At 39.6% G+C, this 27,629-nt stretch overlaps 1 protein-coding gene across 4 annotated transcripts; it reads right to left on the minus strand.

Annotated features, from left to right (window-relative positions):
• Positions 1-419: 419 nt before the first annotated feature.
• On the minus strand, positions 420-25,713 carry LGMN (legumain). 4 transcript variants are annotated; one of them, XM_085225522.1, is made up of 14 exons: positions 25,574-25,713; positions 20,633-20,788; positions 13,305-13,402; positions 12,367-12,448; positions 11,301-11,386; positions 8,937-9,012; positions 8,473-8,535; positions 7,523-7,589; positions 5,775-5,893; positions 5,077-5,166; positions 4,349-4,546; positions 3,511-3,681; positions 1,909-1,976; positions 420-1,154 (listed from the first exon to the last, which is right to left on the minus strand). In XM_085225522.1, exons 2-14 carry the CDS (start codon positions 20,768-20,770, stop codon positions 1,115-1,117), a joined length of 1,296 nt encoding a protein of 431 aa, XP_085081648.1. In that variant the 5' UTR covers positions 20,771-20,788; positions 25,574-25,713; the 3' UTR covers positions 420-1,114. The 4 variants fall into 4 exon arrangements, with proteins under 4 accessions (XP_085081648.1, XP_085081649.1, XP_085081650.1 ...); XM_085225523.1 differs by having other exon boundaries at positions 25,569-25,707; XM_085225524.1 differs by having other exon boundaries at positions 20,633-20,814; positions 25,574-25,694.
• Between the last annotated feature and the right edge of the window lie 1,916 nt (positions 25,714-27,629).

The following is a 27,629-nucleotide window of genomic DNA, read 5'->3' on the forward strand; positions in this document are numbered from 1 at the left end:
TCTACTCCAAATTCTCACCATCTTGCAGATCCATTATTAATTTTATCCTGTGTTTTTTCTTTTCTCACAAGGATGAGATAATTTTGTCTATTTATTTTATATTTTGGGAAGCTCTCTGAAGTATTTCTGCATCCTGTCTCCATGTGTAAAAAGGTATGGACAATCTAAGACTATTTGGAAGTACCTCATAGCTTCTAATTTGCTTTCCTGTTTGTTTTTTATTGAGTCATCTAAGGAAACAGATAAGGAATATGCCTTTAAATATGTTCTGGGGCTTTTGCATTTCTTTTTTGTTGTTGGTCTTGTTCGATACAGTCTGTCTTATAAAACCTTTATGGAGGTTAAATAACCACTTAATGCACTGTCGTGAAGGAATTAGCTCTCAATTCATTTCAAGAAATGAGACACTTAACACTGTGTTGCCCAGTAGGTTGATGAAATTATCAACTTTATTCACAGACGGTTCCTGAACTCTGTGACTTCCCACACGTTTGTGTGTACACACATTTTAATTATAGCATACTGGTGCTAAATTTACAGCATTAGATACTTGTGTTTTTTCTTTGGAAAACAGTGTTTTTGACCCAAAAAGATTTTTTTACTGTTCACATTTGAACTGTGCTGTTAACATGATAATTCTTGAACACAACAATTTGCTTCTTTAAAGGGAGTTAAAGCTTAAAAAACAAACTTTGGTTTCTTCACTCTTCAACCAATCTGCAAGTTAGTCACTGTAATAGCATTCATTATCATTTAAAAAAAAAAAAAAAAAGGTAACGGTTAGCAATGCTATAATTTTTCTTTTCCAGAATCTGAGTCAATATTTAGCACAGATTCAGAATCACTGTTGATGCTATGTAGTGTTCACCCAGAGATTCCCATCTTGAAAGCTCCACGTGGTCTGATAAAATGGTTCTGTCAAACCATTGGGCTGTTGGCAGGTGGGAATTGGGGGGACAGTGCTGGCAAGTGATGTAAGACTGCTGGGCAGATCCCGCAGCTCCTAGCACAGCTTCAGCATAGTGGTTGACTCTTCATGCACAGAAAGTCTTGATTATTTCAGTTAAGAAAAATTATCACTTGCAGTAAGGGTTACATTAGACTACTGTTTCTATCAATACCCACGGCACACTTGATCCATGGCCAAGAATATTCTGCAATAGAGAACAGTAACAGTAAGAAAATGTTCAGGTTCATTCTTCTCAAAAAGTTTTCCAAACTGACTGTAGTGGGTTGCCAACAGGAGTACGTGCCACCAGAGTACACAAAGCAGCTCCTCACCAACTGAGTTGTATGTTCATTCTGCCTCAGCTATTAGCCCTTCCTTGCTCTTGTGCTTGTGTGTCTCACAAGCTAGGATCCCATCCTCTCCCATGAACGACACCCTCGTAAGTCAGAATTCCAATGCAACACTTCCTCGTCCTGACCACAATAGTTCAGCCTAGACCCTTATTTTCCTATTTTCCCGCCACGTGCCTATGGATGAGAACACAGAAGTGCTGTGGTCTGAGTCAGCAGCTGAGGGCACAGAGGAGAAAACAAAGCAATTCCTAACTTTGCTTCAGTGTGACATTACACAGAAGTTACAGAACAACATGTCTGTTCTGTAACACTGATGTGTCGTGCTGTTTTGAAACTATGCTCTGCAGTGGGATCCTCTGACAGGCTTTAATTTTACCAAGAAGCAAATTAAAGACTTGGAGAACTGGATACTTATGAGAGGGAGGGACTAAACAGGATGTGTTTTGCAGAACTTGCATGTATGGCTTTAGAGTTGGAACTTTACTAACAAAATGGTCAACAGAGGAGAACAATTGAGATGCTTGTAGTGTTATGCTCATCATCATATTAGCTTTTTTTTTTCTAGCCATAGACAAAACTACATAGACTATGTGGAAACCTCCTTACCTGTCAATGGAGTATCTTCCTTCGCAGACGTTGACCAAAGCATACAGTTGTCTCAGTGCATACTCATACTGAAATAAACATTTTTAATAATTTCAAGGATGAATAGCAGATATTTTTTTAATGCAAACTAAGTTGTAGCAATACTTCAAATATGCTATTAACAATCAAGGTACTTATTTGCTGGTCTGAATAATCTAATACTAGGCTAAACGCTGTTCTAAATGCCTCTTCTGTGTACTTTCTTCTTAGAAGTTCATCAGGTAAATTCAGCTGTTGCTGCACACTAGCCTTTAGGCAAGGCTCGCCTCTCTAACCATTTGCAATAAAAAAAAAACCCAAATAATAACAACGACACAAAAAAAAAACCCAAACAATAAAAAAAAAAATTCCCCTAAAAAGTACAAAAGAGGAACTAGAAGTTTAATAAAGCTTCACAGCCTCCTAACAGCCTGGCTAAACAGAAGCTCCAGTTGAAAGAATGCCTCTACTTTTGAATTGCTAATAGTGCTTACATCTTTTCTAACTGGCAGATAATTCCATTGACTTCTGCTAAAATCAATAAATGTTCACAGAATCATGGGTTTTGGTTGGAAGGTACATTTAAGATCACTTAGTTCCAACCCCCCTGCTATAGGCAAGGGCATCTCCCTCTGGATGAGGTTGCTCAAAGCCCCATCCAGCCTGATCTTGAATGCCTCCAGGCAGGCGGGGCATCCACAGCTGTGCTGGACAGCCTGTTCCAGCATCTCACCACCCCCATAGTAAAGAATTTCTTCCTAATGTCAAGTCTAAATTTAACCTCTTCCAGTTTAAAGCTGTTTCCCCTCATTCTGTTGCTACGTGCATTTAGGAAAAAAAAAAAAGTCCCTCCTCAGCTTTCTTGTAGGCCTTCTCTCTAGGCTGAAGAGGCCCTGCTCTCTCAGCCTGTCCCCATATGAGAGATGCTCCAGTCATCTGACGTACCCCATCACAGAGCTCTGTCTGCTTAGGTTGTGTTGCCTGATTGACACCAGGATTAATTTTTCTAGAACAAGAACTGCCCTCTGTTATTCTTCTCTGAACAGTGTTTGGCACAACAGAATTTGGTCCTTAAGTGAGATCTTGGCAAGAAAGGACAATAATAAAGCGGCTAAGAAAAAGGAGCTCTCAGGATTTCAATGAGACCATGATAGTATCAACGAGGCTATGAAAAAGAACTGTACAACGTGCAATTATAATGCAGAAATACTATACAAAACATACTATGAATTCAAAGTGGTAGTGCTGTCTCTGTTTTTCTAGTAGTAATGCTTCAACCAAAAATACAACATGACTGACTTAATATTTGGATTTCTGGGAAAGGAAATGGTGAAGGGATAGTTCTAACTAGTAGAAATTAGTCTTTTTGTTTGCTTTTTACTGACGATGTCTTTAGTAATCTTCATCTACAAGTGTGGTGAAAGTAGTTTCCTGCTTCCAAAAACATTACTCATCTAAAAATAATCTGTAAGTCTGTCCCCATGCTAGCTTTTAATAAAAGCTGATTTTGCAGACCTGACAATGACTTCTGAGCTTGTGGTGTTACTGGTACGTGTATCAGGGTATATCTAATGCTTGTCTTACCAAGGGAGAGTGCCAGTTGAAACAATGAGTTTTGAAGTGGTTCACTGCTGCCTGATAGCAGTCGTAATTGCTGATGGTCAGCCTGTCTGACAGGATCTGGTTAGTCAGTTCCGTTGATCCTGTTATTAAGGTGATGATCTTCCGCATGGATTCCTGGATATATTCTTTAGCCTGCACATAAGACAAAACTTTAAAATATGCTTTTTTTTTTTTTTTTTAACCCTAATTTGAAGACTTTTAATGGAATTTTTCTTTAAATCTCTCTTGGCCCTCAGCTCTTGAAATCTGTAAGGGAATCAGTTTTGCCTCCTATTTTTGGTTCCATATTTTGGACCTTAACACTCAAATGAAAACTAGGGAGAAAGAGACTCCTGTTGCACAAAAATAACTTGTTCTCCCTCTGGTGTTCTGCCAGAAGAAAGACAATGAAGTATTGATAGTGGTCACACTACTGCAGAAGCTATTTGATGTGGGAGACTTCGCTTCTACTGTGACAAGGTTAGCTAATACCAAAAACTAACTCCTGCCAGCAAGAATTCCTATGGATAGAGAATGGGCATTTCCAGGCAATAAAAGGTGTGATGCTGACTTCTGCATTTGCTTACCTCTATCTTTATAATCACTACTTTAAATGCCTCTGAGAGTAAATTCCTAAGTTTTAAAGGAAGAATATGCCATCAGCTAGAGGCTAGCAGTCTGCAGACTAATTTTGTTAAAAATTGTAGAAACTGGAAACGATCCCATTGGTTCAGGAGTGTGACTTCTTATCATGGACAGAAATCTGACCTAGCATACAGTGTGGTTTTACTGTTGTTGGATTTGTTTTCGTTTTGTATACCTCCAGGTGTGCTTTCATCTCTGCAGCAATCTTCTTAGCCTCATACATATCATTGGTAGCCATCAGCTTTCGTTTCATGATAGCGAGAGGTACATCAGGACTAGGAGTCAGGTCATGGTGTTCTACAGGTGGCAGAGAAATGGGGACAGCTTTCTTCCCCGTGCCCTGAAACTGCATCAATTTCATAGTGGAGATACTCTGAAAGTTAGAAAGTAAATAAATAAACTGTCAAGCACTTCCAGTTGAATGCTTTGCTTTGCTGTGCAAATTTAACTCTCTAAACTTGTTCTATTAGGAAAGGAATTCATAGGCTTGTAAATATTTTTGTTTCTGACTATCTTAGACTAAGGCTGCCAAAAATCTTGGAACTTTTATTTCCAAATATCAGAAGAAGAAAGGACTGTCAGGTTAAATAACCCATTTGTTTTGAATTATTAGTTAATGTGGTTCTATAAACACACTGAATAATAGGACTATTATAAATGACATGTCATCTCTCAGCCCCTCTCATTCAAGGGAACAATATACTTCCTTAACATTATATCAATATTCACATGTCTAGAAGTGGTGACCATTTGTATTGTACTTAATTGATGTCAGGTTTATTTGTGTATGATGAGCAGTTTCGTTTTTAAATTAACTTTGCCAGACTGCGTTTGTTTGTTTGTTTAAGGAAAAAAAATGGATAGGGCAGAAAAGGTTTTAAGGAAGCCTGCTCAAATACGTACTTTGTTTCCATACTGCATGACATGGCTGGTATTGGTGCGCTTCTTCACCAGCTGAAACTGTTTGTGCAGTGTTTCTTTTCTCAGATCCTCCTGCATAAAGAAATCACAGCTATTTAAATTTAGCTATTATAAAAATGTGCAGACATCTGGAAGAGGCTGTGGCTACCAGTTTGTAGAAAGAAGGTAGAGAGTAAGAGCTACGAAACCTTTGAAACGCATAGAAATAAAAAATGGAAATGAAGATTTGCCAGGATATTCCCAAATTGTTTTTAGTCATCTCTTAATTATCTTAATTCCCAGTAAATGGGCAAGCAGGGAGGAGACTAGCGTAAGAATCCAGACTTGTTTCACTATTACTGTTTTCCATTATGCTAATAAACAGGTTAACCACAGTTCAGTATTTAAGGATCTGCTAGATTAAACAAATTCAGATATGTTGTCCCAAATAGTAAACTAAGGTGATGTGAACTTGAAACTAGAAACTAGTCGGTTTCTAATATTACTAATAAAAAAGAGTAAGTTTCTGAAATAAATTCAGTTACCTAAAGATTATAAACTTCTGAATAGCAGTTAAATACTTTTATCAACTCAGTTTGTTGATTTCAGTCTCGCATAAAAACAATTCCTCTAAAACAACTTTTTTAAAGCTTAGTGATATTTGTGTATAGAAATATAAGCAATCTTATCTAGTAACCTACCATATCTGAATCTTCCATCCAATTCACACTGTACCAGTCACCAAGATAAGTCTGCCTTTCATCATCATAATAACAGGCATAAGATGACTCCCTGGGGTTGGCAGCAGTTGTTGCGTAAACTGTAAGACAAAAGTAGTTTTTTGTGTTTTTGCTGTTTTGTGTGTGTGTGTTTAACATTCCATTTACTCCATGATTGAGTACTTTGCTGCATGTGATATATTTGCCTAAGGATTTTGGCTATCATTTACTTCTAAGTGGTGTGAAAAAAAGAAGCTAATTAGTAATTCTGTTCAGTCAGCTTCTGCACTGTTTTAAGAACTTGCTGTGTGGCCAGCACTGCTTAAGCTGGAGGGAAAAACACAAACTACTTTCAAATAACTGCCTGAAGGTATTGCACAATCACAGTACATACGTTTGTACTTCTAATTACAATGATGAGGATTTGTTCCCAAACTTGGAATAAATTCTACAAATCATCTTTTCTACCTTCTAAGTAATTCTAAGTAATATTATCTCCAGAACATCATTCTACATTGAGGGAAAAGCTCAGATCACCTCTACACGATCTGTCTCAAACACAGTGTTTCCAGTCACTCCTCTCTTACACAACAAGTATTTTAAACATTCCCTTACAGATACTAAAACAAAAGCTGTTTTGGCTTTTTGTCAAAGTCAACTCATGGCATACTTCCGTGATTGGAGTCCAAGTTTCAAAAATGAAAACTGCTCTGCATGCTTAGTGTATAGCTAGTGTTGTTTTCACTCAGAATGTTGCTACAGTTCAAAAGCCAAAAGAGTCTAAAATATCGTCTGTGTAGTTAAGTGATGCCCTTAGCATTCTTTAAAATTCTTACTAAGAAACCATTTATAGTTTATAAAAAATGGTTACTTTCAGTTAAAAATGTTCAAAATAAGCCATAAGCTTTGTAGCTCACAACTGAAGGCTGACATGGACAGCTTCTGGTTCTAACATAAACTGCCAATTTTCTGCCTTTGTAAATCAGTGGTAGAGCTAGCAGTAAAACCAGTCACCAAACTGGAGGCCACTAATAGAATAAATTTTAAAACATGCTGATTCACTGAGCACTGTGACACGTTCTGTGAGAACCTGCTGTAAATTCACTGGCTCAGTGGCTGCTAGCCAGGCTACTACAGGGCCAAAGTCCTAGAAAGCCATGATATGCAGGTGGCTGGGTCCTCCCTGGAATCAGAGCTTCATGACAATGAAAAAGCCAGAGTGTTTGCTCTCCCAGCCATGGAGCAGAGCTTGAAAAGGTTCTCATTCCTCATACTAACCAAGGCTAAACTCCCAGCTCTGTAGTAGGAAGCTTAGAAACTCTAAAAAGTTGGGAGTTCCACTACCTGGTGTATTGCCCAAAGCAGTGTAGCAAAATTGTCTGTCAATCCTGTATCCTGATTAGTACTAGAGGATAGTGTCAGCAGGAACAACTGTTAACAATGCTGAGACTAAGAAATGTCAGTATAACCTTAGTGGTCACCAGTTAAGGACAACTACATAGTTCCTGAAAAGAACTTTTTCAACTTCTCATTTGCAAGAAACAAAAAGCCTAGATGGTCTTTACAGGATTCTGTGTTTTTAAATGGAACTTCCCATAAATGGAAAATGTAACTTTCTCTAATCCTTTCTAGGGATGTACATGGCACTTGAACACTTACGCAGTATCTGTATAGGTCTTGCCTATGACAGGTTGAGAAACCTATGTCCATTAAGTTAACTGATGGCTCACCATTGATATTATCAGCCAAATGATTCATCATAGATCCAGATTCACATGCTTCAATGTAAAACACCATCTATAAAAGAAGTCAGAGACTTTAATAAATTCCACAAGAAAACTGAGAAATGTCCTTCAGAGCTTTTCAGCTGTAGTTAGTTTAACTGAACTGATAATCCTGAAACAAAACCTATTTGTAACATTACAAAACAAAAGTAAATAGATCACTTTTTCTTTTTTTGGGGGGAGAACCAAACTATGTGGAAAAGGGAAAACAATCACAATGGAAAGATGCAATCAACCTCTATAGACTCCAAAGGGATCTAGTGGCTAACATACAAAGCACAAATCAAATACAAGTCAACCTTAGGGCTAGCAGTGTACCACTAATGAATGTAGTATATCTGGAACCTATGACCATGTATGCGTTCCTAAATGATGCCCCCAACTATTCTATAGATAGAATAAGCAGCTTAAAAAAAAAAAAAGCTACTGTTAGATTCTAAAGACTAGTCTTTCTGCTTACAGCTACTTGTAATGAAGTAACTGCCCAGAATTTTTTGATAAGAGGTACAGTCTTTTCAACTGTATTAGTAACTGTTAGAGAAAAACAAGGCATATACGAACTTCCTGTAGGAAAAGCATAGTCTGAAGTGAAAAAAGCACAGGAAGAAAGAGCCGTGTATGCATTATGAGGGTGTGATAGTTACAAATGTTGTTTTTCCCATTGATTACATTTATATGTTATAAAGAGTCTAGTCTGCATCAACTGCAAACATCCAGAAAAGATGGAAGGGGAAAATGTGTAGAGGATCAGACCCATAAGTTATAAATTCTAATCCAAATTTCGTTACATGGCACCAACTTCTTTGCACTTTAAATTACTCTGCAAGTGAAGACAAGCACCTCTTTTCCATAGCAGCAGTTCTTTTAATCATGCAACTTCTAACATGCTTGTTTACCTTTTGGTACTTTTTGTGATGATACATGTACCAAATGGTCTTGTTTAAGTCCTTCACGTGAAGCTGTAAAATAAGAAGGCTTCTGTTAAATCACTGATGTTCAAAAGACTCACAAGTTATTTATTAGGAACAACTGTTATGAATATGTGTATCACTTTAAACATACCCAGTGTTTTGGACATCTGAAATGCAATGTTCTAGTATTTACCACTGGAAAAGATGGCTAGTGGTGCTAAATGATACTTGATTCATGTACGGCACTAGAAAGCAAGTCCTAACTATGTGAAATAAAAACAGGGATGATGAAGAGAACATAGCTCCTTTTCTCCCTCCAGTCCTTAATATGGCAGTGCATTGAATATTTTAGAGTTTTGGATGTATTACTTAGTATTATAGTATGTCATTAAAAAGATAGGTTTTTTTTTAATGACAAACTCCAAAGTAATCCCCCCCCAAATGCTTACATCATCATCAGGAAAAGCTAGAAGTCCTGGAGCTCCATGGTCAGTGAAATAAACAAATACATGATCCTTGGGACCACTGTAAAGAGAAAATTGAAAGAAATTATTTTTAATCACTCTAACCTAATCTTTACTACAAGCATCATCTGCTGCTCAATACCAACGCATGCCAACATTTGAAAATAAAGCATCTGAAACACCTCATGTTCTTGGTAGTAATTTTTCCTTCCAAAGCATACTGCTTTGAGTGCTTTTGAGAAAAGATGGGTGTCTGGAAGAGAAATAAGATCAGGTATATACTGTTAGTCCCTAAATCATGGGGACAATTGCTGGTTAGGCTGGAGATGGTAGTTAGTAGGAGCACAGCTGTTTTGCCCATCTTAGAAATGTTATACTGTGGAGATTTGTAGCATTCTGGTAAAAATGGATTCCTTTTGTAATAACGTTATAGCGAGGCACCTGTAATGTGTGACGTTTTTTAATAAGATCCTTTGTATGTCTATGTACTATCTTGTTTTGATCTGTACAGCTACACGTAGCCAAATGAGCACCAGTCCACGTCTCATGAAGATCTGATCTATATACAAACTCACTCTTTGTGCTACGTAGGTTCCTCGTATTACATGGCTCCACAGTTGGTTGAACATTGTATGCTCATGAATGCTGATTCCCTGAAGTTTGCAGCAAATTTTTACTGCTCTCTAAATCAAATAGATAATGTTTGGCTGATGCTAAGGTATTGCTCTAACAGTCAAATCTCCGAAGGGATTTGTGTTCAGGGACAATTTCAAATAAACTGTATAAGCAGACTGGAACGAGTCCCCAAGCCAGCTTTCTGCTTGGCCAAGGACCTGCTAGTTAGGGAACAACCTAGAGAACAATCTATAAGACTTCTGAGCAGAAAAAATAATTGAGTCCTTGTCCCCCCCAAAAGCAGAAGTGAGAGCACCGACTGAAATTCACACAATAAAGCCTAACAAAAGAAGGGTTGGGACATATTTGTCTGCCACTCTTGGCTGTTTTTTGTTTTGTTTTGTTTTTTTTTCAATCAGGGTTCAAGCTGTCCTCCTGAGTAGCTAAGTGTCCTTGGCCCTCTGCATAGCCACTCCTTTATGTAACTTATAACTTCAAGATTTTACAAGTGAGGTGTGTTCTGAAGTACACTTTTTTAATAGGCTAAAGAATGCTTTATATTCATTGCTTGGCTCATTGCAGCTACTAGAAAAGAACCATCTAGTACCTGTACAGCAATTTATTAATTTTTTCCTATATGACCTGCACATATTATCTTCTATCTTTCTTCTTTAGGAGGGAATATAAACAACTGAGAGCAGTAGATTATTCAAATATTGTCCTGCTCCTTCACTGGTTTTATTTTTCCCAATGCTGGAAAATGACTCTTCTATTTCATTGCTTTGTCTGTAAAATGAACTGTTGGATGAAGACAGGCACTTACACAATTTTTATTTAACTAGGTTACTTCTTTGAATAGGCCAAATTCAAATTTAAATTTTTTACAGGAAATACAGTACATAGAAAAATGACAAATATGAAAAATATCACTAGCAGTACTGAGTCAGAAATATTATGGACCTCAGAAAATAAGCATCATATTTCACTCTTTAGATACCTGGTGTAATTTATTCACCTTGTATCTTTTTAAGAGGCCTTCCAATTAGGCCAATTGGAATTGGCCTAACCAATACAATTGGTTACTGAATCAACAAAGTTCTATACGCCTTTATAAACTACACTTGTTAATTACAGGTATTCTACTTGGCCAGTCTAGTATTTATTATTGTTCGTATATTAGAATATTGCCAAACTTAGACATATCTGTGCAACTAAGATGACAAACACTTTAAGCTACAAATTCATTAATATGTAAGGTTATGCTACTTTTTCAGCCTCAAAGACTTTCTGCATTAAATATAAACCATAATTCTATTTCATTGCATTCAAAGCCTAAATATATCCGCATCTGCCAAGGCTGGGATTAAGCATACAATTCTTTCAGCTGATGAGCTGCTGAACCTATCTCTGCCCCACTACCACTGATTGCCATCTCTTACCACTTCACTAACCACTGTTAGTCAAACCAAACCCTCTTCAAAGGTCTCCAAACCTTAATAGATTTTTATTTTTATAGATCTCCTTACAAAAAAAAAAAAAGACAATAACAAATAACAGTTTAATGACATATATGCCTTAATACAATTGACACTGTTTTCAAGAATTTTTACACTCTCATCTATACTGGACTCACTACCAGTAAAATGTCAGCTCCAGTTTACCCTCTTCTTTTTTTGAAATCAGTACTGATGTACAACATACATGCAATTATTTTCTAAATGAAGTTTCTCTTACCTTTTCAATACTTTTCCTGATCCCACCCCCTTTACTGCTTCTGCATCGCCTCTGAGAACAGCAAGGAAATTCTTTGGAGTAACATCCTAAGAATTTAAGAGGATTTAAATTAAAGGGTATTAGGAAAAAAAAAATCAACAAAATCTTTATTTAGTAAGATTGCTTCTGAAAACCATAACTCATGTGGGTGGCAAGTTTAGCTGGTGATTGATATTCAAGAACAGCATTTTCTCAGTTTCCTGTATTGTTCATATTCTGAAAGTAATTTGCTTTCTGATACTTCAGCAGTTTAAAAGAAGAATGCAAGCCAAATTCAGAATGTGGTCTTGTATTAGAAAGAGGATCTATTCATTCTTTATAGTTATCATTGGAATTCCTTGTCTTGGTTCCTACTTAGATTTCTAGGGATAAAATAGTATTACTGCTACTATGGAGCTCAATGGTTATAGTTTCTTGAGATTTATGTTTTGGAGGTAAAGCCAAATTAAAAGACCCTGCCTTTGCCAACTTTCACCCATCTCTTCAGCCCTACATCCAAGTCTTTGCCATTGCATTACGCTGGCAAAATTATTTCTATATCTAATTTTTTAACTATATATTGGTATCATCTGGAATTTTAAAAAATCCCCAAAGAAATTTTTATAATTTATAATTTTAGCTTCAATGACACAGTTTCCAGTCTTGAATCTAACTCCCCAACTGCAGGGCTGCATGTGTAGACCATATTAGCCATTGATGACTCAGATACCAAATCACAAAATCACCAAGTAACTGCATTACACTTCTGATTTAATGAAACAGACTTGCACAGCTGTTCTTCAGATTGAGTTAAAATGTTTTTGTATGCAGGACAATGTGAGGATTTACTTTTATAACCACTACTTTGCCTCCAAGCATCTAGTGTTTACATTCATCTTATGAGCTTCGTGTCAAACCATGCAGGTAAATAAGCTGAAGGCTTTATACTGTGTACATTCTCATGTGTAACGTACAGATTAAAAGTATTTATCCACAACACTGGTTAAAGCTGAACCTTAGTTTCCCTGAAATTGCATTCCATTCTTACCTCTTTTGTATAGTCCTTGGGCACTCCAGCGTACACATCTGTTCCATTAGGCCTATTGATGACAATGCCTTTTGTTGGATTTCTGAAAGTTTAAAGCAATATAAATACAAAGAATTAGTAATGTGCCATACAGCAACCACGGAACAACTAGGAAACAATTTAAAACGTCCTGACTGGCCGCCTTGCATTCGAGAGCATTTGAACAGTAGTACCATGTATTGTTAAGTGATCACAGAATACAAAGGCCTTTACGTTTCAGTCACTTCATGTGTTCAGCTTAGGTATCCTTAGAGTACTTGAAGTACCACAGTTCATGTAGATTAACCTCAGCATATAAGTAAGAGGTCTGTTATACTATTATCTCTCTGCTTTCACTCCTTCCTTTAATTCCTTTTATTCTCTGCTCTGCTCTGCATGCCGTGTCTGCTGACTTCTGCTGAAGTTTCTCAGAATCAGAGGCTGTATAAGCAAACAGTTTCACGTAGAAAACAATGATATGCTATATAGGCAGTGATCAAGGACGGGTCATGTACGTTTCTCTGTTCAGTGCACTTTCTGGAGATTAATCCATTTGATACGTGACTTATAGGCTTTTTATGAAAGAATGTTGAGATTCCCTATGTGCGTGCTTTTACATTATCTGCTGTAAACTGTTATGTCTGGGAGGTAAGACCCCTTGCTTTTGTAACAGTGAAGAACTGACAAGGAGCTCTAAAGTCCTCAGTGCCACAACAGAGGTTGAGATGTGGAGCAATGCTTAGAAAAGCTCATGTGCATATCCCAAAGCAAATTTACAGTGCTGATGGATAACACTTCTGTACGTATCTCAGGCAGTCTTAACAGCTCTTCTTACAAAACTACTACAAATTCAAAATATATTAGTGACTATGGCATATTTGGAGAAAACAGCTTGTTACCAGTGCACATTCACTACTTACTCGTCATTATCAGCAATGTCATCATACATCATGACAATTATCTGTTCATCTGGAATTCCATTTCGGTGTACGATCTGGTATGCGTGGCACACATCTGCCTGTAAAAATGTAGGTTTTCATTATTACCTTTAATGGAGACTTCATGCTTGAGAACAAGAAAAATAGCTTTGTGGACCAAAGACCAGGCTACAGTTCAAAAGAAACTCCATCCTAGTATTTTCATTTCAAATATAAGAGATTGAGGGTTGCTAGAAGACTGAAATGCACAGATGTAATCAATTGTCTTTCTCTTACTAGAAACAGTTATAGTAATAATTAAGACTAGGATTAAAATCTCTCCAGTTTACAATTTGTATTCAAACACTATCTAGAAGTTCCTTGCAAATTAATAAAGATAACAAAGTTTAACAAAAGGTCCTCAGCAACGTTCTACGTTGTGCAAGGAAATCTAAGTGAAAAACTTGCCCACAGACAGATCCAAAGTGCAATAAGCAGAGGAAGAGTTGGATTTCCACCAATTTCAATTAGTTCAGCAACAAGCCTGCATGACTAAGCAGCAAAAACTATCCTTTGCTCAAACAAATATAGCTTACTAATATCAACTCTGCAAAGACTTTTTTAAAAACTTTTGTTTTACTAAATGAGAATTTTGATTAACCAATAATTCCTTCTTAATTATATATTTCTGGTAGGGTAACATTAAAGTATATTCAGGGCAAGGATTTCCACAGAAACTCGAATTACAGAATTTCTATTCACGCTCCTTTTCTGACTCATGCAGGATATGAGTAAGCAGATTTTTTTTTAAAGAACCACTTTCTGATGGCAGAGAAGTAACAGTACTCATTAAAACAATATTACAGTAAAGTATGAAGTTCTATCAGCACATAATTGTTTTTTTGGTTTTTTTTACACTTGCAGTCTGTGAATGACTGAATGGGTTATTAGCAACTGCATTTTAACTCCAGAACTATAACCTGTCAGATGCAAGAAAAAATGTGCAGATTTACCAGGGGAAATCTCACCTAAAAAAATTTTAACTACCCATGCAAGCTGGAAACAAGCTTTAAAACTTATTTCTGCTAAACTCATTTAATTAACTATTTTACACACCAAACTAAAGTGGCTTAAGTGGACCTCCATAAGTTTAGTTTACTTAGATGCATTACTGACTTCTACTAGTTTAATTTAAAGGACTCTGAAATTCTGCCACTTTCATTTTGTATGGCTGAAAACAGAGGGTAGTTGAGCAAGACTATGAAGGGTGAGGCAAATTCAATGCCAGTGAATTCTCTCAGGGGAATATCTTTCCATATGACTAACTCTGAGTGTTAAACTATCCTTACTAAAGCAGTTTTACTTCCTACAACACAAGTCAGAGTAGGTTCTCTCCCTCATGTCTCAATTTACCTCCACAGTTTGCAGTTCTGGAGTTCCCTGTGCAGCATTATAGGAGCTGTTGCCACATCAAGCCAAAGACACAGGTTATATATCCGAAGTTATAAATGGTACCACACACAGTGCAAAACAGCTGAGTGCAGACTTGCCTAAACAGATATTTGATTTTCAGAAGCAACCCAGGCAAAAGTAGTAGAAAACGCTAATCAAGCATCTGTACACAAACTGATGAGTAGATGGGTCACAGATCTCTCACCCTTAAGACACAGAACATGTCTTCTGCTAGGCTGATAGACACAACTATAGTCAAGCAACGCAAGAAAATGCTTAGGCATGTTATAGTGATAAAATATCAACACATTCAACCAACAAGTGTCTGCAGGCAATATGGTTGGCCTGTTGAGACTTTCTGAGGTGCTTTAAATCAATACCAAAGTACTTCAAATTAGTTCAGCTTTGTAATTGCATGCAATCAGCTTACTTTTTTTTGTCTGCTCTTCATTCTGATTCATTGACTGTTTGCTCAATGCATCCTGCCTCACATATATCTTGATGGTAACTTTAAGTGGGTCAAATTATTTAGTGTAGGTGGAAACAGACCAATTTGATCAATTCCCATCAACCTTAATTTATGCCTGTTTGGATTTTTGCCCCACCTTTTAAGACTTTTGCTATGAGGAAGTATGTCTGCTGGTAATATAGTGATATCACCAACACAGGCTATTGTAGCAAAAACATGTTTTGCTGCTACAACTCCCTTATCTTAAGTAGAATAGTTTTGAGGAAATGTTTTTGTGTGCATAGTTAGCTGACCAGACCGGCCACCTTTGATGTTGGTCACATGCTCTTCTTCTTCCCTCCCATATACTGAAAAACAATCTCTATAAAACCAGAATAGAAACAGCCTGTTGCTAGAATAGGGAGGCATTTGTGAATCTACAGTATTTCCTGTTATCAGTAATTGCTTGAGTAAGTATTGTTGCTTGAGCTTTGCTTCTTACAGAAGTAATTTTGTAGCATAGCTAAAGATGTAAACTACTCTCAAAGAGATAGCTAATATTGTTCTAGGTCCATTGTTGGTATCATTCTTGTTGATTTAGTACATGATATGAATTCTATGAACATTTACTACGTAAAATCATCGCTTAAAGCAAGTCATGCTTTTGTGATCATGATTTGGTGTGGATAGGGATGGCTCTGTTCTGAAGGACAAAGATGAGAAAGTCCAATTATACAGCTGCTACTGCTCAACAGTGCACAGGTGTCAGCTGTAATGGAAAGGTTCAGACTTTGGATCCTCATGTAAAGTCTAAGCCTGTTGCCACCTCAGCAAATTCCTAAGGGATATCTGAGCTTAAATCCACTTAAATAATTAACTCCTGCATCTTGAAAGCACACCAATTAGGTAGAATCTCCTTCCTTTCCTGGGATGAAAACAAGAAATGCCAACCAGCCTTACTCCTTTGTCACAGAGCTGTTTAAACATTCAAGTTAACACAGCTTTCAAGTAGCCTGCTTTTTTTTTTTTTTTTTCCTCTTTGGAAAAATCAAGTTGTTTTGTGGTATGTACACACAAATATTTCCTAAATGGAAAAAAAAAAAAAAAAAAGCAGTGACTTCCATGCAATTAGATACTTCTAGTCTTATGACTACCAGCCTCATGGCTAAAAAGCACATGTAACAAAGTGTCAGCTTCCCTGCTTCCCTGCACTGCTCCGGCCAAACGTACAGGGAAATTCTATGGCCAAAGTAAGAATGAACTCTAATGCATAAGCATAGCAGAAGACTATGTCTGAAACGTCAGCCATGTTTCATTCCCTTTCTGAAGCATGCATCAGTCAGTCAAAAACTACAGGTCTATTAAGAACTTAGGAAATGTTTAATTCCTGGCCCATAAAGCTCACTAACTATAAGACTGAAAATAACGACTGGAAACAGATCCATGCACCCAAATTTAAATGTTTTAATTTTCAGCATTTTAATGTTGTCAGATTTCTCCTCTGGTATATGTTCCACCTTTTGTACGACTCAACCCTGCACAGTATCGATTATGATCATTTATGGCTTTTGGAGTATCCAGAAAGTAATGGCCTGTTTTCTTGATCTTGTGAAACAAGCTTTAGGTTGGAGTTGCTGGCACAGTCTCAGCAGTAAGAATAACTGCTGAGGAGCAGAGAGGAGTACACGGATAGTACTTCCAATGACCAAGCAACTCTTAATAAAAAATACACTAAGATATCAGTAAAACTGCTGAAGAATTGAGAAGCACCAAGCACCAGGCTATATATAGGCTAGTTTTGCAATAACAGTAAGCCTATCACATTGGGCTGAGTACTATTCAAAACATTTAACATTTTTCTTAGGAACTTGATTAGATAACTGCAAGAGAAAAGTTTAGATCATCTTGATTTGGTAACCACTTCAGGCATCAGACAGAAAACAAGTGCCCGTAAGGTCTGAATCTCAAATACAGATAAATGCAAACAGTGGGTTTTTCTCCTTTATTTGCCTACATCTGAGGTTTGCACCACTTAGAGTGGATCCTGACCGCTGACAGCTGAAGTCTTAGAAGGAGTTTCGGATTCACTGAGGTTACAGGTGCAAACACACAGTTCACAGAGTTTGCACAGTCTTTACAAACTTGATACTGTTGGTCTGTACGGGGCACAACGACAGACTCATTTCCATACAGACTTTCAGGTATGACATTAGAGAGGTGTTTGATGATGTGACCTTTGCTCCCTCCTTTTATGTTTGCATAGTCAAAGGAACAACTTCTGCTACCAGGTAACTACTGTGGAAGGCAACAGAGAGCAGACAGACTTCTGTGTACGGACAGAATACAAAGCAACAAAAACGTTAGGTGTAATACAAACACACAGCCTTATTTATTAACTGTACCCAAAGAGCTGAACTGGGTACCAAAACCCAGGCATGTGTTTGCCTGGTCTCAGGTTACAAAGGGATATACGAGGGGCACTTAGGAAATAACACCCTAACTGGTAATGAGCAACTGGCACACTGAGAAACTACTTGCAGGAAGATTCACATCTACAAATTTTCAGAGAGGTTCTGAGGAAGTAAGGTGACAGTGGGAGGAAAGTGCATTAAAGTGCAATTTATTTTCTTCTGCAATTTCTCCTTTGGAAAGAAGAATGACAAAGAATTAAACCTGCACTCCTAGAGCACTGCTTAGTTTCTGTTGGTGTAAGTATTGTTCTACTGAAAATTGTAGGCTCACCATGGAACAATTTTCATGATGGATAAAGCACACAGCTGGAAGTTCAAGTCCTATTCATGGTTCCAATGCACCTGATGAGCAAGCCATTTAGCACAGCACTTCTGCGTCCACAGTTGGAACTAAGGGAGCACTAACATATGCAAAGCATGGCAATAAGCCTGCATAACATTTCTAAAAGTCTGTAATGACCCCTGAAGTCTCTCTTAGCGCCCCGCCTCCTCTTTACAACTCTCCTAGAAGTCAGTCTATTGTTCAGCTAGTTTTACTGGGATTAAGCTTTCTTAAATGTTTGATACTCGAGGCAGCCCCTTGTTGAATTACACTTAGCAGCACGTACGCACTTCATTTTCCACGAGTTAGCTACTGGGTGTCCCAGTGTACATCTTTCCTCCATGGAGGTGGACCCTGAGAGGCAGCTAGACAAGACAGTAGAGGTTTCTGACAGCCTGCGTCCTGTGGGAATTAATTTTTTTGTAACAAACTAGAGGTAATACTGTCTCATTGAGAACAGACAAGTGAGAGCTCAATCTCTTTCTGAAGGATCCTGCACACAGACTTATAGTACTGATTTCATAACTTTGACAGGATTGCTAGCAGTGGACTCATTTCCTTTTTTTCCCCAAATGCTAGCAATACTCCTGAAGCAAAAGGAGAGGTTAAAATACAGACATTTCTGGGATTTAAATGCAGTACCTGACACTGCAGATACTTTGCAGTTAGTTGATATTCTCTTCAAATTGAAGGCGTTCAAAAAAAACTTGTTCTTAGTTTTCTAACCTTGAAAAGGTTACTGAGCAGGCAGTACTTGAAAATTGAAAAGATACTTAACTGTCTGCTAAGTGCGACCACACTTGAAATGTAAATGTGCAATTCTGACTTATCACCAGACACAAACACTTGGGTGGGCATCTTGTGTTCTTCATTACTCCCTAATATCCAGCAGATAAACTTACTACTGAAGACCTACCAACAGAAACATTAAAAGCTCCTGTAGAAGTTGCCTGATTAACAGTAGAAAAGGAATTATCATGAGCCACAGCTTTAAAAAGAAATTTTATTTAAAGACTGAATGTTGCAGTATTAATTCCTCTTAGTGGAAGAGAGCCAGAGAGACTGGTTACACAGCAATGCCAGCAACCACAACCTAACTCGGAATAATTTTACACTTAGACATGCCAAGAAGAGTAGTGATCAAGTACAATGCTTGTATTTTTGTAATTGTTTTCTGTAGGAATTTCGACTTTTCAAAATCTCATCTCTTCACATGTAATTCCACCTCCAGTTATCAAGCGATTGTTACAGTGGAACAAGCTGGCACAAACCCCCAAAACCAGTTTGTCCAAGCCTTAAGCCAGCATTTGTCTCTAACAGGTTCTTCCTCAAATGCAACAACGTTGTCAGGCTGGTTCACTTAGCTTTAATCTCATCATTGCACTGAAAGCAGCGAACTGATTGCAAGCTGAAAGGGAAGAGAGGCATAAACACAAAGCCTAGTGCATGCAACACACAGACGACTTGTTTCTTTCCCAATTGCAACAGATGGAGAAGGTAGGGTCTATCTACTTCGTACAGGCAGCTGCATTAAAAATGATCAAGTTTTAAAAATGAAGAAGTTTTGAGTTCAGAAAGTCCGCTTGATAGACGTACCCAATCTATTTAATGCAGCCTAAATTCTAAAATGCTGGTTTACTAGTATATCAAAACCAGCAACAGCCTAGTAAAATATTTTTCTAACAATTAAAAACATACAAATGTATACCTAGGTCAGAATAAAATGGGCTGTGTTCTCCAGAGAAGCAAAAGAGCATACCAAGTCTTGAGCAAGGACTATGTTTAAGTGAAGATGAATCTGTTAAAGGGATTGCCCAAGAATTCCCCAAAGGGAAAAAATGCTGTAGTCACCTGACCACCAGTTACAAAAGTCCTGAATTTAATCAGAGTTAAGTCACAGTCCCATCTGTTCTGACACTCGCCCTCACGCCAGTGGTGACAACACAGGAGTTCCTGTTTCCTTTTCTCCTCTTTCAGCCCTGCACCTCAGAGCACTGTATTCTTCATGTGGCAGCACAAGTCTGAGACCATGCAGAATACAGCTACCAAAAGGCTTAAAAGAACCCTTGTCTTCCACTCTACAAAACCCCAGAAAATATAATGTGTATTACAGCTTTAGCTGAGTTTTTCAATTGCGGAGGAGAAAGGAAGATTTTTTTATAATGTAAGCTTATAAGAACAACAGATAGAAACATGCGTGTCTCTCAAAACTAAGGTTTAATTCTAGACATTGCATCACTTACTTTAAGTTGGAGTAAGATCTTCTAGTGTGGTAATAAAACATTTAGCCTAAATGATACAGGTCTCCTAAAATACAGAAGCGTGACTAGAGAAGAACACTGCTCCTACTGCTAATGACAGCTTTTGAAAGGGCGAAAAGCTGGATGAAGTTGTAAACAAAAAGACTCAATAAGAGGAAAATGAAGGTAATTATTGGGTGAGAATAACAAGACAAGGCCAGGCTGTGCATGAATCTTGTTCTACTCTTTTACAATACTCCACACGCTCCTGGAAGCCCAGAAGCAGAAGCACGTGTACAAATGACCTAAGTCTGAACTAGTCTAGACAGACTGCCATCTCCCTGCGAGTCCCAGAGCAGGCATTTTGTGGAGAGTGGTGTCAGCATGTGGCTCCTTACCTGGTGGCGGTAGTTGTACCAGCCATTGGAACCTGCAACAATCACCACCCAGTGCTTGCCTCCATCTTCCGGCTCTTCCATGGGGAACGTGCTGATTCCCAGAGTGCAGCTTAGCAGCACAACCACTTCCAATATCATCTTTTTTCTTTATTTATTCTGCAGATGGGAAGGAGAAAAAATCCCTAATGAAGAAGTTTGAAAGAAGTAGATCAGAGGACATAAGCCAAAAAAAAGTAAGCCAAAACAAAGTAAATGCCACCAGTATCACAACAAGAAGCCCTTCTTGCTTATGGACTGTTTTTGCATTCTAAAGACCATTCAACCCACTTTACAATTTCTGGTTATATCTTCCCTTAGCACCAAGCTGCTACTAGTTACAATACTTTTCTGTCAGCTTTCAAATGTAACTGAAAGCAGTTCTGAGCAGGACAGCCAAGTCTTTCAGCTCCCTCTGGTTGCTTTGTTCTGTAGTAGCTGGCAGTGAATAAGTTTTCAAACACAGAACAAGTATCACTGTCAAATATTTCACACAAAACTTTCTCAGAGTAACACTGTTCTCTTGGTCTCTGCTTGGGTACCTCTCTGGTTCCACTTGCTGGCAATGAGCCCATTACCATCAAGTTCAACCCCTGGTGATGCAGGCACAAAGATGTGGGGCATTGCTCAGGAGCTGAATGTCAGAACACCATAGAAGCTCTCTGTGCCCACAGAGTCACTGAGGGAAGGGAAAACCCAGAGTGCTGCTGATCTGCATGCGATGCAGCTGGGGCTGGTGGGAAGCACAGGCTGTGAGCATCTTGTGCTATTTGTACAGCCTATGCTGGTGGAGAGCAAAACGATACCACAAGAAAGAGAGGTACTTTCATCTACTTTGCACAATGGTTAAGTGTTCACACAAGCTGCAGAGAGACAGAATAAGGTCTTAGACTGTGAACACGAATTCAGAAAAACACAGCCAGAGAAGAGCTGCATGCTCTTGGAGGGGGATTTTACACTGGCCCAGTTAAAATTATATATTGGAGGCTGATCTCCATTGATACGTATGTGAGAGGTACAGTAAGATTGGAGCAGTCTACTTAGCATAGCTTTCTTTGGGATAAAATTGGAAACTCCCACAGCACACTGCATGATCAGAAGGGATAATGTCATAGCTGCCACTATACCAAAGAGCTAACAAGCATCTAAGTTGGTCTCAGTTCCACATGACCAGAACTCCCACACTCCCAAGTTAGGCTGAAACAAACGTAACTGACTTGCGACTAGGTCATGTGGTGAGTACTCATAGCACAACACAGTATGGGTATTTCTAAGACTAGATCTTCTTGGCTAAGTCATGCAGGCAGTTACAGGAAAGAAAAATTATAAATGTTTTTGAAAGAGGTTTTGGGGCTTTTTTTCTTTTTCCCTTTTTAATGGAGCTAGTACAAAGTGAAGGAAATATGTTAGCACACTGGTTTCTGCAAGAAGAGTTATTAGCACACCAGTGAGCTCCAAAACAGAGGGAAAGACAGAACCAAACGTAAAATGCTGTGACACTGCTTCTTCAAAAACTCACCTTCAGCTAGGACACTTATCTTTGTGCAGTAAACCACTCCTGCCACTGCCTGTAAGCACAAGATTTTGGTGCAAGAACAATACAGGAAAACTAACAGCAGACTGCTGAGCTATTAGATACCTGAGTAGCTAGAAGTGCATTAAGGAATAAGCAATAGTTTTCTGCAGTTTGAAAGACAACTGTAATCTCTCATGCCAAGCTGCAGTTTTAAGTTCTTGTTGTGGTGTTGCCAGTGACAGGCAGCCCTGCATTCCATCTCTGCCTTGTCTATCTTGTCACTTCTTCAGACAATCGACACAAGCAGCATACTAGCAACTGCCTTGAAGAGGCTCTGTGTTGACAATGCAACATTAACAAAAGCAGCCTACCCTTACTTGTAGCACAGCTGTGATTAAGCTGTGCAAAACTTTTGTCAAATACCAATATATGCCATGGAATAACATACTTATTCCTTCTTATTATTCGGTTTCAGGGATACCTAACTGCTGAAATACTGGCCAGGAGAAGAAAAATCAACACATTTTAGACCATCTACTTTGAAATCTTAACTGAGTTTGACTTACTGGAATCTATAGCCAAGTTTCATGCAAATCCTCCAAAGTTTAGTATCTGTTTCATGTGAAGAAACCTTTTCCATGTTAATTAAAGTAGAACTCATTTCTCCATCTGAAATCACTCATGCTTACAGGAAAAAATACAAAGAGGAAATAAATGGTTTGAATGATTACTGGAGATCCTTTCACATGATGCTTATAAGTTCTTACAGATGTAAATCATTAACTCAAATTCATTATGTATCAATAGAAGCTACGCTGCTGCCAGCTGCTCCCTGGGCAACACAGCAGGATGGCTAATTCAGGGCACAGCACAGCATGGAAAAGCCACTGCCACGGCACAGGAGCCAAGGGCAGACCAGGAACGAATGAAGACTGAGTTAGCAAGCCCTTCAGACTGTCCCTCCATGTGGTACAGGGACACATGGACCCTGCCATTTCCCATCTCTGCTGAGACAAAGTCATGAATGATACAGAAGTGAAGGAAAAAAGAAGCCAAGAAGGGGTTTGCACTATGTTATTAGAAAGCCACATGTTTCGTTATAGGTTATTCAGAATGGAGAAATTTCATCTTTTATATTTCCTGATGACATATAATCCCACTTATCTTTTTCCTCTACTATAATTAAATCAAATTAACATTAGAAAGGAAAACCAAAAAGCACAGACATGCCTTGGTGCCCTAATAAGCCATAATTAATAAAAGCTCAGTTCCCCAAGGTTCCCTGAGCAGCCTTTAAAATTGGCTTAACCATTAAACACACGTGCAGCGGGAACAGGTCTTTCATTGCTTGTTTCCAAATACCAGAATAAAATAAGTACATATTTCTGCTTGTTTTAAAGAAAGCCTTTGATTGCTCAGGCAGCAACTTGAACGATTGCATTCTGGGGTGTTGTAAGAGTTCTTGACCCAGAGTCTAGCAGAGAAAGCTCCTATCACATGTCATGCCTTCAGGTCACATTTAGGAACCATCTGACCAGCTTACCATAGATGTGTAAACAGCTTTTTCTGAGAGCAAAGAATAAAACACATCACGTGCCATCCCCAACGCACGCAGAGCACGAGTCTTGCTTTACAGAATAAACACAACCTGTGCATGGAAGAACTGAAAACTCACAAAATCATTTTAGAGCTCTGGCTGACCCCCATACAACAGGGGATGATTTCATCAGCCCTTCCTGTTTTTTTCTAGTAGAAGAGCTAACTTTGCTTTGGAGACCTTGTCAGGAAAAAGGCACCTCAGAGACACAGCACGCGACCCTGCACACACATAACCACAGCACGCAGTTTGCTCAGCCCCTGTAAGGAGCCGGGCCGGGGCCAGGCAGCCCTTGCCAGAGCAATCTGCTCAGCTCCCAGCTCCTGTATTCTCTTCCCAAGCTCCTGTAGCCATTTCCCACTGCACACCTCCGACCTGATGAGATGGGAGTTTACACCATCTGCCAGAGCCACTCCTCTGGCCAGCAGCCTGCTCCTTCTCTGTCCCCACCGCCTTTCTTTAGGAAAGCTCCACTAAACCAAAAATCTCAGATACCAGGTAACGGTAAGGAAAGTAGCCCGTATTCAGGACAGCATTTTCCACGGGAGATTACAGTGATGTCGACATTCAGTCACTTGAACTCCAAACAGCTCAAGCACAGCCTCTCAGAGCCGCACAAACAGAAACCATCAAGGCATCCTCCCTTCATATGAAATAAGAGTAATCGTAGAGAAAAATATCAGCCTTAGCTTACCAGCTGAGCATGCCCATTCTTGGAAATCTTACTTTACCTTGCTTTCTTCCCTCCAGGCCGCGCACTCACGACCTTTATTTTTCAGAACTGCCTTCCAGTTTTCAGAATTGAGTCCCAATAGCTATTCCTGCACCGTGATTGCACACTGCCCGCCATGACACTCGGGTGCTGATTCCCACAAAACACACGACACGACAGCCCTCCCCTGGGCAGCGATCGCAGCACTGGGCAGCAGCATCCCTACTGCTGCCTGGTACAGCACCGCGGCCGTGGCCGAGCCCTGCAGAACGGGTCTGCTTTTCTGTATACACCTCTATAGCAAAAAGCAGAAGTCTTTGTGACCGCAGCCTCTGATAAACCACATTCTGAAGGAGACAGAGATGAGGGGCTCTGTTGCAATACAGCTGTTTACAAGGGCCACGAGTAAATACTTAATGAAACACCTTAATTTGATAAGGACTGATACTTGCAGTAAAAGAGCTTAACGTAGCTCTAGGAGATCTGGAAGTGAATGTTAGTGTGAAAGCAAGAATTCATCATTATGTTCACTCAGAACGATTTTAAACACTTTTAAATGCACTATCGAGATACTGAGAAGTAATTTTAAATCCATCGCGGGTTCCTTGTTCTCAGCAACAGAGCCAACACAAGGGAGCCCTGAGCCTCCCAGGACGGGGACAGCCTCCTGCAGCCCTCGTAGGGCATTTCCTTGGGTACTTCGGAAATAACAGACGCTAATTCGGCCTCTGTCTTTCTCTTCCACATCTGACTAAAGCCTTAGCGCATCCCAAAGGTATCTCAGGAGTCACACTGGAGGCAGAAAAAACAGCGCTGAGACGACGCCCGAATGCTTGCTAATTATCACCCTGCATGGCTCTGTGGCGTGGGGCGGGGAGGAATAACTCAGATGAGGACGAACATTTCTGCCCAGCAAACATGGAATCGTTCGGAGCGTGCATGGAAAGAAATTCAGAAGGCGCGACTATGCAGCTTCATTAACTCCTGCGCTCCGAGCCCGCCAGCGCCGGCCCCGCGTCGCGCTCCCCTCCCGACCACCCCCCGCCCGCACGGCGACGGCGCGCCCCGGGCCCACCTTACCGCGCTGCTCCGGAGCCGTCGCGAGCGCTGTGATTGCGCCGGGCGCCGTGCGGGCCGAGACGACCGCGGGCCGCTGCGGGCAGAGGCCGGGCCTGTCCAATCGCCGCCGCGCGGAGGAGCGGCCGAACTGGCGCCCTGCTGCACTACGTGTCCCGGCATGCACCGCGCCGCTCCACGCGCTAAAGGCCGCGAGGCATCGCGCGCAAAGCACGGTGGGAGTTGTAGTCCGCCGTTTGCTTCGGGGCGGGACGAGGACTGGAGGCTTAGGGCGGGCAGGAGGAGTGCGTTAAAAGGTCACCCGTGAAACTGAGCAAGAAACTGATGTCTGAGCATCAATCTCATGTATTTTGTGAAAGTTGGCTTGCATAGCACAGACTTCTTGCAGCAGCTTGTGCCTGACCTCATGCAAGGCCACTGCTTTGCCTCATGAGTGGCTCACGTGCAGTTCAGAAATCAGCATGTACCATCGCTGAGAGGTGGGAGGTATTTTGTTGTTGTTTTGGTTGTTTGTTTTAATTGTGATTGTTGTTTTTTGGTTTTTGCTGCAAAAATAAAAAGGCTGAGAAACACTGCTGTAAAATCTCCTCCATCTTTAATGAAAGAAATCCTTCTTGAAAGGAAAAAGAAGCCTGCTTTTTGTCCAGTTAACCACACGAAAGGGAACACACCTGCTTCTGCCTTGCCTGTCAAGTATCATTTAAAAAAACAAAACAAGTTCACAATTTATTTTCAACCAACCATGGTTCTGAATGTCTGCTGAAACTCATGGTTTTGCTCTGAGTTTGCCACTTGCATTGCCTGCACATCTCAGCTCTGCTTATGATAATAAAAGTGAAAGGTTAATCATCAGTACGTGTCTAGAAGTGTGTTCCAGAGATGTGGCTTCCTGGCAAGTCACACTGTTATGGTTTGGGATGGCTCAGAAGTGGCCTCTGAACTGACAAAAGCCATCCTGCTGTGTATCCAACAACCCTAAACCTCTCTTTCCCCCCTATCTAATTTGAGTTTAGTAACCACATGGTTGTGCTTGTGCTTGGAGTGTCATTCTCTGGTCCTAAAAGCTGTCTGCATCAGTTAAAAGCATTGCTGGCCCATCATAGAATCACAGAATCATAGAATCACCAAAGTTGGAAAAGACTCACAAGATCACCCAGTCCAATCATCCATCCATCGCCAATAGTTCTCACTAAACCATGTCCCTCAACACATCTGAGTGCAAAGGTGTTTGTTTTCAAGTTGTTTATCACAGCTGGGCTGTGAGAGGTGAGCATACCTTGGGCCAGCCATCATTTTTGAAAAGTCAAGTGATATTACTGCCAAATTACTGTCTCTGGATTCTACACTCATTAAGCATCAACAGGATGTTTTTTGCTTTGAAAAATAATAGGCAGGATCACTGCAGGAATTCTGCATCTTGGCTAAACTTAGCAGATGTATTAAAGACATTCTAGTGATATTTAGATTTTTTACTTCCAAGTGCAATTGTTTCTCTGGTGGTGTTAAACAACAAGTTAACAAGCTGCCTTGCATCGAGTAGGAAAGATATGGATGGTGCTGCTGGGCATGTGATCTGAAGCAAGCTGAGAGATTAAGATACAATTGGGGTAAAAAAGAAGTGCCCACGTCTCCTGCAAGAGGAATCCAGCACTATTCCTACTGCAAACTGCTGCCATAGATAGAAGCGAAGCGAAGAGAAGAGAGAAAGAAAAATAAAAGAAGGAAGGGAGGAAGGGAGGGAGGGAGGAAAAAAGGAGGGAAAGAAGGAAATGAAGGAAGGAAAGGAAGGAAGGAAAGAAGGAAGAGAAAGAAAGAAGTAGAGATCGTTGGTCACACAAACATTTTATTGCTGTATGAATGAACATACATGAAAATTTTGGAAAGAGAAAAGCATGTACAACAGCAAAAACATAATGTATTTATGAAACTTTTTGCCTCTTGCTCCGACAGCTCTAGAAAGCAAAAGTAGCCTTTACCATTATGTCTCATAACAAGACTGTAACTCTCTTGAATGTATTCCAACCAACCCGCCAAAGCCACACAACACAAATAAGAACTG

This window comes from Meleagris gallopavo, chromosome 5 (assembly GCF_905368555.1).
Source record: "Meleagris gallopavo chromosome 5, MGAL_WU_HG_1.1, whole genome shotgun sequence".
In the NCBI taxonomy this organism is placed as follows: domain Eukaryota; kingdom Metazoa; phylum Chordata; class Aves; order Galliformes; family Phasianidae; genus Meleagris; species Meleagris gallopavo.